This window comes from Rhagoletis pomonella, unplaced genomic scaffold (genome assembly GCF_013731165.1).
Source record: "Rhagoletis pomonella isolate Grant_MI unplaced genomic scaffold, Rhpom_1.0 Rhpom_scaffold_00004, whole genome shotgun sequence".
Lineage (NCBI taxonomy): Eukaryota > Metazoa > Arthropoda > Insecta > Diptera > Tephritidae > Rhagoletis > Rhagoletis pomonella.
Genome location: NW_023458558.1, coordinates 59,770,181 through 59,783,074, shown reverse-complemented (window position 1 = coordinate 59,783,074; position 12,894 = coordinate 59,770,181). Strand labels below are relative to the sequence as shown.

Sequence of the window (12,894 nt, the reverse complement as noted above, 5' to 3'; positions counted from 1 at the left end):
TATTAAGTAAAGCCCGTATTCATAAAAAATTAATTCTGTTCCATAAATCGAAAATTTGTTTGAAAATATCACTTCGAAAAAGCTCTTCAAATCTATTTAATTTTTTATGACTGAAGCCATAAGAGTTTTTGGAGTAAGAACACAAAAATACTTTTGGTCTCAGGTCCGAATAGACTTTAAGGCATCCACACACCTATGCGATTCTGTCGCAACGAATCCGCACCGTTTTTGTTGCTACAGACGGTACTGCTTCAAAAACGCAAGTACGCGATTTTGCGCAGCAAAAACCGTCAATTTATAGACAAACAAAAAGTATTTTTCAACAAAAATAAAATTCTTAACTTTTCTACATCAAATATATAGTGTTTTCTTAGGTTCAATTTTGTTTTTATATTGTTTTAATATTCTATTGACCTTTTTTTTGTTCTCTAAACGCGGCAGTCTGCGATTTCGGCACGACCAAAAGAAGAACTGTGAATGTTCGAATAAATCGCTGCAGCAAAATCGTACAAGTGTGTGGTCCTCATTTAAAACTATGGTCGGCATTATTGTAATTTTTGTCGGAACAGATTCGTACCGACAGAATCGCGTAGGTGTGTGGATACCTTTATGCTTTCGATTAGTATGCACAAACATATGTAATTTGTTCAAACAAACAAATGAATGCAAAATTAAAAAAAATATAATTTTTGAATATTTAATTAAAAATATCCTGGCCTATCCGCGAAATATTTCATAACACGTTAAACTTCATACAGAATAGATTTCATCCATTAAACAGACGGGTGACGGTCCCACCTTATTCGGATCTTCTACTATTTTAAGGCACAGTGAAGTACGTTCGCTAGTTGTTGAAAAAAGATTTAAAAGTAATTGTCTTCGACTCAAAGCTATTTCGAATTTTGGACAGAGCCATGTCTTTTTTATATTCATCGAATACTTATTACTTTCGCACCAACTAAAAATATTATTTAGAACGTGCTGTAACTGAGCAGGTCGCCATATCATTTATAAACAAAACAAATAGGCCAAGGATGCTACTCTGGGGGACTGACTACCTAGATCCATGTGATTATAATAACTGGAAAAGTTTTACTAAGATGAAAGTTAACATATCGAATGCTTACTCTAAGCTTTGGGCCATAAATATTTCACAGCTGCACTTCAGTTGAAACTTACATACAATTAATGTACGTAAATGCTTTTCACACACACACATATGTGCATATATATATATATATGTATTTAGCCTGCAGTGAAATCCCAAACTAGTCAGGAAAAATACTAGTTTACAACAAGAATTTCCTGACTAAAACCGAACTAGTTCGAAAATGACCAGACTTGTACCAAGTACAAAACGATTTATTCATATCCTGTTTTATTTGACTTCGACAGTTTAATACAATAAAGTACACAAAATATTATGACTTTTATTTGGGTATATTGTTTGGGTACAGTCCTACTAAATAATGTTTAATATCCATAATGATTATTAATTAAAGCATGTTTTTTTTGGATAACCGGTTAATGATTAAATACCGTAATTGGCACCTTTTTAATGATTAATAATTGGTTACTAAAAAATGTTAGTCAATTCATTAATTTTTATTACATCACTATCTTGTTATTTTTGATAATTTTATATTATTGGATTAATTTTTATTATCAATCAACAAGCCAAACTTTGGACAAAAATTAAGAATATTTAATAACAGCGTGAATTATTTATTTATTTTATTCTTATCCAAATCTCAAATTTTAAATATTTATTATTACTTTTATTATTTTTTAGAAATAATAGACTGAAATGTGCAAAGTTAATGAATTTAACTTATTTTAATGAAAACTTTTATTTTTGTTTTAGTTCACTCAAAAATGATCTAAAGTATTCATTTTATTTTTAACTAAAATGTTTTCTTCCGCATATTAAATAATATTAAAAAAAGATAAAAATATAGTATTTATTGTACCTGAAACCTTTTACGTTTAATAACATTTAATGAAAAATGCATTTTAATTTATATTCGAAAGTTTGAAATATCTATGTATTTATCTTTGCTTTGAATTAATACTCAAAAAATGTATCTCTTATTATTGGAAAATCTGAGGCTGCTAAATAAAAATTTGTAATTTATTAAAGAGTTTTTTATTGTATATTCACGAATTCATTTTATTTTTTGACTCCCAAAACATCCCCGTGTTAAAACTATCAGTTGATTGCATGGAAAAAAGATAGTTGGCTGACTAGTTGGGCATGCGGTACGTTACAACTAGTTAATTTGACTACAGGGTATGTGCATGTATGCTCGCATTTTTATACTCACACATAAACAAGACTTAGGCAATCAGTTCAATAGAAATGGCTTTAAAATTAACAAAAAATGCAAAACATCTGTTTGTTGCTTGTAACATATGTAGGCATGTATGTACATAATGCAATCAACTGCAAAGAAATCGCCTTTGATATCTCGATGCCTTTACATGGGAAAAGCGGAAATTTTCACCAACTAATTCGAACACTTGCTTTGCTTGTTTTACAGCTGTTATTCGGAGAATACGAACAAAATTGAGTAATTAATTGCTTAGAATAACGCCAAATTGAAAACATTTGATAAGTGCTTTTTTTCTTTAATATTATGAGTGTGTGTGTGATTGGTGCTTTCAAATTATATTCAACGACAAAGAAAATACCACATTACCAGAAAAAATTTTAATTGGTGACATTTTGTGGCATGTCACATCACACCAAACATGGGGATTAGAGTGGAATGGGGAAAGAATAATTGGGGCGAGTAACAGCTGTTTTCACTCAGATGGAAAATAAAGAAATAACAGAGGTTTTCTTGGTTCTTAAGTGAGAAATTTTGGCGATTGAGGCGCGATGAGATGTTCGTATTTGGGTACTCTTGAAAAAAAAAAGAATTCAGCTGAATTAAAATAATATTAAATGATTTGTATTTTTTACACAATATTCGCTTATTTATGTCAAATTGGTTATAAAACTTGGTATATAATGTGTTGGGTTAGGTTTGGTTTTTTTTTCCTAAATACGTTTTTGAGGGCCTATGCGAAACAACGTTCTTATGCGAATAAGCCCACAAGTTTGGAGCATATTAAAATACAGTATTGGTTATATTATAAAACGGAAATTATATCGAAAATAAAAAAATAGGGCAACTGTACTATTGTAAAATTTATTTGAAACTAGTGAACAACCAGTGCCTCTGCGATCAGATTGTTTCTGTGCACATAAAACCATGGCGCCATGCATAAAATAAATAAGAAAAAAAAACAATAAAACCAATTTAAAACTCCGAAAAAACATCACAATATAGACACGATTTCGACTTAGGCGTTTTCTTGGACCTCGGATACCGTTCAAAGTTAGATAAATCATCAGGTTGGTGTATTTGTGGAACATACGGTGCTTGCAGCTCTTGATTAAGTATCCCATACCAATCGACTGATCTGAACCATTCATGACTCTTGATATCTTTATTGCCATTCACTAAGTTCCCAAACCTTATTGAGAAGTTAATACTTTTATCAATACATACATACATATTAGCTTAAAGCTTTCAAACGATATTTTTTTAGCAATAAGTTGTATTTTTAAATACTTGCCTTTTAGAAAAATCAACTTGCAACAAATTGTCGATCAAGTCCTTGAGTGCGCTACTAAACTTCTGTGGCATTTTGTAGTCGCCTTCACAGATTTTCCCGTACATCACCATTATATCTCGATTGAAGGGCGCGAAAGGCGAGGATCCAAAAACCATTTCGTACAAGAAAATGCCGAATGCCCACCAATCCACGCATGTGCAATAGGGTCTAGCCTGAATGACCTCGGGCGCAAGATACTCGGGTGTGCCACATAAGGTCATGGTGCGTGCCTGAACTTTCTGCTTATAAAGTAGTAATTTAGAGATAAAAGTGAGAACCATGCTCTAAATAAAAGAAAATAGAGCAAACCTTTGCAAATCCAAAATCGATTATTTTTATATAACCTCTTCCATCGAGCATTATGTTTTCGGGCTTCAAGTCGCGGTAGATCAGATGCAAAAAATGCAAATATTCCAGACCAAGAAATACCTGAGCAGCATAGAAACGCGCTTGTTTCTCTTTGAATCTGCGCATCCTAAACGACAACACGGAATTAAATATGTTGAATTTGTTTGTGCCAAGCTGTACGTCTGTACTTGCGATGATATGTGAACAGTTCACCGCCATTGATGAACGGCAAGCCCAGGTAGATGTGATCGAAATCTTTTCGTGAGAATTCCAAACAAATAAGCGAGGGGAATCTTATGCACGCCAAGACACGCTTTTCATTGTGAACATGCGCCACCTGCTTCATTTTGACGATTTTATCTTTTAGCATTATTTTAGCTGCATATAAATCGCCTGAGGTCTTCTCCCTCGCTAGTGCCTAATTAAGCGGTTAAAAATATGGGATTAAAATCAGTCGAAACTAAAATGTGAATTCCTGCGATTTTTTTGTTTACCACTTGGCCAAATGAACCGGAACCAAGTGTAGCAACTTCTTCGAAACCTTCAAGTCCGGTATCTGTCGATGGAGCTACATTATTCCAGCGTCCATTGAATTCTTCCAGAAAGAGTGTAAGCACTAGTTCATAATCCACCGAAGGATTGAAAATGATCATTGGTGCACTCATACGTCCGTGTTTATTCATTTTACGATAAAGCGGAAAAGCTAACTTTAAAATATCTGAGAAAAATTAAAAAAAAAATAATCTTTCAAAATTGTTATACTTTTCTTTTGAAACTTCAAACATTGCTCTATGCTTCTTCCGAATTCTTAAAGGAAATTCAATATACATACATACATATTAGAGTGCTGCGTGAATTCATTCAAACTTCTAGGGCCTTTTTGAACCGAATTCTGAAATACGGCATTCTTCAATTAAATTCTCAGATAGGGCGTTCCATGATAAAAACATGGGGCGTTCTTCAATCAAATTTTGAAATATAGCATTCTTGAAAAGTTTTCTGAAATAAGGCGTTTTCGAACTTCCACTCAGCCGTCGATATGTAAGCAAGAACATCTGGTGTTGTGATTATAAACAAATTTGTACTTAGCCATTATTTAGCTAAAAGTGGGGTTTAAATAAACAATAAATATTTAATTGGTGAAGGATGAAAAATTTTGAATATAAAAGGAATTTTAGTTGCGACTATAGAAAGAGATATGAGTAAGTTAGCCTAGGCTAAATTGGTTGCCCTAAATAGGCTAGCACTTAGACCAGTCCTTTATAATACCACTACGAACGTTAACTGCTGAATCATAGCGAAAAGCGATGTGTGTCAAAAAGAAAGATGTTTCCCAGGCGATAGATGTCAGGGCCGGATATCTTCTGAGGACTGGTCCGATCCAAGGTGGTTAGATCGTAGGCTTGCAAAAGCCCTCTCGTCCTCTAAGCAGCTTCGTTACTAAGATTCTGATTACGTGAATAATTATTCGACAGTTTGCAGTCAATTCTTATTTTTTGTAAGAGCCTAAGCGATTCTGGCCGATTCTAATACCGCACCTTAGTCGTCTCTTTTCAGTGCCAACTGACAGCAATTGAAAAGGCCAAGTGAATCCAATTCCTTCTTCAGCTGGTCTTTTCATCACAAATGAGTTCTTCCTCCGCTACCAGCAATGCGATCGACGATACATATTTTTAAAGCTGGAGCGTTTCTGGCCATTCGCGACATGGTCCAGCCAGCGGAGCTGCTGTATTTTAATTCACTGAACTAGGTTTATGTCGTTAAAAAGCTCATCTTTTTTATCGTCTGTGGTATTTGCCGTAGCCAACGCGCAAAGGCCCGTAAATTTTTCGTAGAATCTTTCTCCTGAATGCTCCAAAAGTTTGCGATCTTGACATGACAGCCAATATACCCATCAGAATTGAGAGTTGCGGTATTGTGAACACAAAAGTTTCTTCGACCACCTCCAGCCCACTTCCGGCCAGAAAGCTAGTGAGCTTGCAATTAAAGGTACTCCTACTCACTCCTTGCTCGGTGAGTCTAAGGGTACCTTTTCTCGCTAGCTCATCCGCCATGCAGTTTCCACTCTCCAAGATCCAGGCATAAACCCTTGCATAACGCAACTCGCGCAGATTGAAGACATCAAGTGACACGACATAGCTTCTGAAACTGACTTCCCCATATAAGGCGTAGGGCGATGTACAATAGATCACTTTGGAGGCCGCGGTGCACATGGCAGGTGGAATACTACCTGGTCCCGCGGAAGTGAAAGGTTTTAAGGACCTTATCTACCAAACAAGGCTGGGCTTACACAACAGGTCACTAAAACGGGTCTCCAAATCTGAGGCTTCTCCTGCGACTAGGTTACATGGAAAATGGGCACCGAAAAGAACCTTGACAGCCACCTCTCTCAAATAGCCAAAAGGTACCTAGAAAGCACACGTCTACATTTAGAGGCATCCGTCTACGCTACCAAGTACCAGGTTGACCGAGTTTTGCCCGGAGCGCATATAATTTTAAAAGTTTTCAAGATTTGGATTGCTTAAAAAAATATTTTGAAAAAAAAATGGATTTCGATATCTATTAAGTAAATTTCTTAATCCAAAATTTAGGTGGCAACCCTACTCCGAAATACTGTGGAATGAATGGTACATATCTTGAGCGTATATGTACTGTGTATACATAAAAAATGCTAATTGAAAATAATAAAAAATAAAAATTTGTATTAAATAGAAGCGTGGCTACCCTGATGGGAAATATTTTCCGACCAAAGTTCGCAAAAATACCTTTCATTTGATATGCATGTTGCGATGTTTTAGATAAATTGTGTAAAACCGAAAATAAGTACACTATTGTCCCAAGGGATAACATTTTGTATATACAATCCGAAAAAACATTCCTTGATGCTAAGAAAAAAGTATATTATTCTAAGGAAATATTACCTTGAAATGGCTCCAAAGACATGGCTGCCTTAATATGAGTAAACGAGTTGACTCAGTTTAAGGAAAACACAATTCCTTATGCTGGATTTCCACTAGGCATTAAATAGCAAAAATGACAAATGACAAAGTCGAGCATTAAAAAAAAATCGTGTCATTACATTAGAAAAATAGTCATTAAGTTCATTTCCACATGGCATTTTTTTAAATGGCATACATCTTTTGTCATTTCAACAATGCCTATTGGAAATTCGGCATTAGTTTTTAGGAAAAATTTACTTGCCATTTCATCCCCTGTGAAAGGAATAAGTATGTGATTTTGCTCGCGGTGCTCAAACAGTGGCATTGGCCGACAGAGCAAAGCTTTGGAGTGCTAGTCGAGAGAAGCAAGGATCGAGTCCCAGAGCAGGAATTTTTTTTTTTACTACATATATTTTTAATTTTTATTTTTCTTTATAATTGTATTTTTTTAATTGTAGTTAAAAAAAACAAATTTATCTAATCTATTTTTTATGTTATTTGAGTATTTAGGTTTTTCCATATATGAAATTAATTTTACAATTTCTAATTTATATTTAACTTGAAATAATTGACATACCTTACTCCAACCACCTCCAGGAAAGCCATTAACTTTGTCTTGACAGCACTGACAAAATTCAAAATTATTTAAGGAAATTATTACTTATATTGAGGAAATTATTACTTATATTGAGTAAACTTACTTCTTGAAATTAATGACGCCCTATTTTTAAGTTAAGGAAAAATGTCTGAAATTGAGTAATTTTTTAGTAATATTAAGGAAAAAACAGTAACTCGAAAATAAGGGTACGGTTTTCTTGATTTAAGGAAATTCTTTTTTCTGAGTGTAGGGAAAGCATTGTTTAAGAACTTTCTCTTGGTACCCATGAATAGTAAAGTAATATTTTACCTTTTTCTAAAAAAAAAAAATAAATATGCTATTCAAATTAGGTGGCAACACTGTTAAAAATATATTTTTTTAGGGATATTCAAAATACATTCCAGTTGATTCCCATATTATGATGTTTTAATTAATTTGTAGTTAATTTCGAACAGGTGGCAATCTTATACGAGTATTCTCGGGGATAGTATCTACCTGTTCAGATAACCTTAAAATCCAAAACATTATCTGTGTACGGAATTTCATCAAAATCGTTAGAGTCGTTTCCGAGAACCCTATGGATATATATATATATACAAGAATTGCTCGTTTAATGTAATAAGATAATACCTCTTAGACTGTTGGATGTCGGGTTTATAGTCCCGTTTTGTATAGTTCCCAATCAGAGGGTATTTTAGTCATTAATCCTCAATGTGAACAATATGTATTTGAAAAAAAAAAAAAAATCGCACTGATTTTATTATCTGTAAAATCGATAAAATTCGTAGTATGGCCTGTAAATATTCCCATATATACATATGGTAAATATTCGACATATATGTATACATATATTCCTCATTCTGGCACAGCATGCAACTGCCAAATATGGAATAGCGGAGTTGACCGTTATTTAACATACACTATTTGTATCGTCCATTCTAATTCAATCACCTCAAAAATTTCGTGTAATCTTTCGCTACATACTTTGGCGTTATTTTAAGCATTTCTAAGATAATTTAAAAATCCTCGATGCCGGATGCAAATATTTGTATCAGCATGGATTAACTGCATAAGTAGCCACAAGCTCTGCAAACCTACTCAAATGTATAAATAGTACATCTGTATCACCTAACTTTGTTGCACTTCGCCTCACGTATGCAGAACGTAGAAGGATCGTAAAAACTTTTACGAGCCCACAACATTTGTACTTGGACAAACACATAGTACATACATACATACACACAGCCAAGCATCATTTGGGCGAAAATTAAAAGTGCCCACGAATTGGAATATTTTGGCTAATGAAAATTTCAGCTGTTTCAGCAATGTATTAAACTAAAAGAGTTATGTTTGCTGCCGAAAAGTCGCATCGTAAAAGATTTGACATTTAGACGTGATAACTAATAAAATACAATTTGAGTAAAATTACCAGAAGTCGTCGTCGTTGTAAAAGAAAATTTAAAAGCCAAAGGTATTGAAAATTGTTAGAAGAGCCAAATCTGTAGAAGAAGATAAATATTTAAATATAAACAGAACTTAAATAGACAATATCAAAAAGCAATTTGGTACTCAGGTATTGTACCCGTCTGAAGAAAGTATAAACCGCATTTTTGTTTCGGTTTCCCTTTTGGGAGAAAGGGTTTGAATACTACGGCAAAGTTAAATATTTAGGAATTACTCTTGGTATGAGACAAAGCTGGACTTCCCATCCAGACGCAACTATAGTAAACACATCCTAGCCGCCTTGGCCTGTAGAAGACTCTTGGATGTACATGGGATCTGAACTCTAAGTTAATAAATGGCTAATCGTATGATATCCATCCGAATTGTACATTGCTTATGGCTTCGCATTCTGGATGTCAAAGCACTACAAAAAGCAGCATTATCAGGTTGAAATCAACTTCAAAGGCTAACTTCACTCCACGTCATTGCTTCAATGGGAACTTGTTCAACCGCAATCCTCGAGTCACTTCTAGAAAAGAGCCCCCTGTACATTTTGACTTGACAGTTGGTGGTGTTTTAGAAATTTGCGGGTTTTCCAACTCCTAGCTATGTATAATGTTTCTTTAACACGAAAATAAGATAAGACAGATTATGTAAGCTGACTCCGCTTTAAGACTAAAACACCTAAATTCATTCACAATCGAATCTTTTATCATTAGGAATCCATCTACCAAGGAGCAGTTAGCATTTAGTAGGGAAGCTCAAAATACATATCTTGCTTTGTCAGGGTTAAGGACATATTATATTGATACAAAAGATTTTCTTGTGGGTTTTGAACTTGCTGTGGCTTCTTCAGGGGTCCCACAAGTTAGCGTCTTAGGTCTGTTATTACTTTTATTATTTATCAATGACATAAGCAGTTGTTTCTCATATGGGAATTTTTTACTCTATGCGGATGATTTAAAAGTATTCTCCGTGATTGAAAACCCTTCAGATATGATAAAACACCAATTGCAGTTAAATGCTCTGCACTTATGGTGTTAGAAATCGCGCCTTTTCTTGAATATAAAAAAAGAAATGTTTTTAAGTTACATACACAAAAACTCTCAATGTTCTTAGCACTCCGTATAACATCTCCAATAGGACTTTACAACATGGTGTTATATTCGATCAAAAGGTTTCCTTCAATGGCCATATCAATTCCATCATTACTAAATCATGCTTGGCTTTGTACGTCGTAATTCAACGAAATTATCTGATCCATATACCTTGAAGCTATTATTCACAAGTCTGATCCGTTCGCATCTTGAATATGCTGTCCATAAATTCCTTTTAGATTTAGAATTAAGCGCGTGCAAGAGATATTTATTTATTCATTACTTAAATTGGCTCTTCGGTCCTTGAAGTTTCCATCCTTCTCGTCTTATGTTAATTAATCTTAATTCATTGGAAACCCGTAGACTCTTTTCATATACTTTTATATATAACATTGTTAATATCGAGATCGATTCTCCATATCTTTTCGAGAGGATTAGCTTCAATGTTCCCAAACGTAATCTTCGCAATTCTTTCCCTTTTTACTTGGAAAAGTTTAAAACTAAGTTTGCGAGCAATGCTCCTTTTGCAAGATGTACTAAAATTTAGATTGTAAGGAATTCTGTTTCTAAGGTGCCCATATAATTTTCTAAAAATATGACAACGTACTCTACTTCGAAATTTGCACCTAGTCTGTAAGGACAAATGTATATTCATAGACTTAAATAAATAAACAAATTAGCTACATACATCCTTTAAAATATTATCTAATTAATTTTGATATTTTTTATGAGCAGCCATTTTTATTTGCAAATTATGTAGGCTAATTTTTCGAGATAGATCAGACCACATTCGCGTTATGGGTCTGGATAGTTTCTGATATATTTGCAAAATATGGATCTTTAACGAAGTATAAAATACATTTTAAAGAGAACCTGTTTTATTCGGAGATGATTTGGTAACTTCTTAATAAATAAAATTGATTGCTTCAAAATACGTACAGTCATATCAAAATGCTGCATTTGAGAATAAAAGGCACCTTATAGAACTTACGCACTGTCATCACATGTCATAAGGACTTGTTGGCGAGCTAACAGGATATACGACAAAGTTTGCATTGGAGTTGTTCCACAAAGTCATTTTTAACAGGATTTGTTGCGGTACGCAGGACACGTGGCGATTGTGTAAATAGGGCAACTGTTCAATGTATAAATTTCCATATGTAGTTCGGCAAGTTTTACATGTATGCAAGTGTGTATGTGCATACATTTACGTTTACTTTGTAAAGTATATATGTAGCTATTAGGGGTATTCACGATCCAGTGCATACTGTCTAGCATGGTGCGTAGATAGCATTGGTTGTTATTGTTTGAACACATGAAACAACAACTAAATTATCCAATCATGCTATTTATGCTATCTATGCACCGTATGCACCGGATCGTGAATACCCCTATTTGTATTTCAATCACGATGCAAAGCACAAGCGCTGTCTTACGCTTGAGTTACTGTTGAGTACTTAAACGTGTGTGTTGGCACACGCGAAACGATACACCGTTAATAATAAATGAAAATAATAATGATAATATTGTAGTAGAATGACAGTAAAAATAATGATAATGATGAGACTGATGAAAGAAAATGCCAACCAGCTGGTTACAGAGAGTTTGTTAGGAATCAGTTGTTTCCGCGGAAGGCTGAACTGTGTGTCAATCCCTAAGGGGCTGATGACTTTGGTTTTTGGTTGCGTTGATGTGTAGAAAAAGTTGACAAATTTCGACGGTAACTACTCGAGTGGAAGCTGAGGTGCATTTTAAAATTCCACGCAATTGCACTTCAAGGGTTGTTTACCGTTGTTTAGGCGACGAATACAACTAAAAAGAAAATATTTAATTATGGCGTTGATTGTTTTGATGGACCTTAATCGGGACATGAGAATTCTGTTTTTTGTAGCGTTTTTCGTGCACTTGCGTGGGAACGTACCAAATTTCAAAGAGCAATGGAGACTATGAGATTTATTTGCTTGTAGTCTATAGTTTGCGAATCTTCATTGGATTTCTGAGCTGTCGTCCTCTACTTTTTCGAACATACAACCGTCAATAGTGACTTGAGTACCGAGGTGGCATTTCCCTGGCTTATCATTTGTCTGACCAAATGTATTCTTATCAACATCTCGCAGAACGTTAGCTCCAGCAGCTTTGTTGGTTTTCAGCCGCGTGATTACTATTTGTACCTCATCATAATCTGGTGGTGGGAAATCCATTTCTTGAGCGTCTACTTGGAGCTAGCGTTCACCTACTGGAAAAATTTTAGTGTTATCATTCAGCATGGCAGAGAAGTGTTTCCCCGCTAAGTTAATATAGAAAAGCCCAAGGTATCTAACATTTTTTTTCTTCACATAGTAGTTTAAAAATCTAATAAAAAGTACAGGTTTTTAGTTTCGAATTTCTTTCAAACACTGTTTTTTATTAAAGGTTCTATGCAATTTAATGTTGCTATAAATGTTTTTAATTCTATTAGAGGGTTAAGAAAAAATCAGCCAGCCTTCTCTATGAAGCTGGATTTCGAAAGAAAAAGAGTTGGGGCCTCTCTATATTAAGGTAACGATACACACATACATACATACATAGTATGTATTACATACATAATACATATAAGCAAATCTGTAACAAAGCTCACTGCACTCACGCACCGCAACAAGCTCATCGCAATATCGTGTTACTGCACAGAATCCCGTGATCTTCTAGAGATGCCAATTTAACTCAGCGATCCGCGCACCTCGCCTTCAAATTCAGGTTGAAAAACTGGTTTTATTACACAGAACACTTAACGCATTGCAAGAACGACCTCTTCGTACGTATAGCGCCG

The 12,894-nt window shown here is 34.5% G+C and overlaps 1 protein-coding gene across 1 annotated transcript; it reads right to left on the bottom strand.

Annotated features, from left to right (window-relative positions):
- Positions 1 to 3,305: 3,305 nt before the first annotated feature.
- LOC118738538 (cAMP-dependent protein kinase catalytic subunit 2-like) lies at positions 3,306 to 4,703 on the bottom strand. Its single transcript, XM_036469474.1, has 5 exons — positions 4,506 to 4,703; positions 4,200 to 4,429; positions 3,973 to 4,138; positions 3,625 to 3,902; positions 3,306 to 3,522 (listed from the first exon to the last, which is right to left on the bottom strand). The coding sequence occupies exons 1-5, from the start codon at positions 4,692 to 4,694 to the stop codon at positions 3,306 to 3,308; spliced, it is 1,080 nt and encodes a 359-aa protein (XP_036325367.1). The 5' UTR covers positions 4,695 to 4,703.
- Positions 4,704 to 12,894: the final 8,191 nt, after the last annotated feature.

Excerpts from the sequence above, each read along its gene's own strand:
- LOC118738538 (XM_036469474.1), bottom strand. The coding sequence starts at position 4,694 with ATGAATAAACACGGACGTATGAGTGCACCAATGATCATTTTCAATCCT. Across the intron at positions 4,430-4,505 it reads CCGGTTCATTTGGCCAAGTG|GCACTAGCGAGGGAGAAGAC; the intron begins GTAAACAAAAAA and ends CCGCTTAATTAG. Across the intron at positions 3,903-3,972 it reads TCGATTTTGGATTTGCAAAG|AAAGTTCAGGCACGCACCAT; the intron begins GTTTGCTCTATT and ends CTTTATAAGCAG.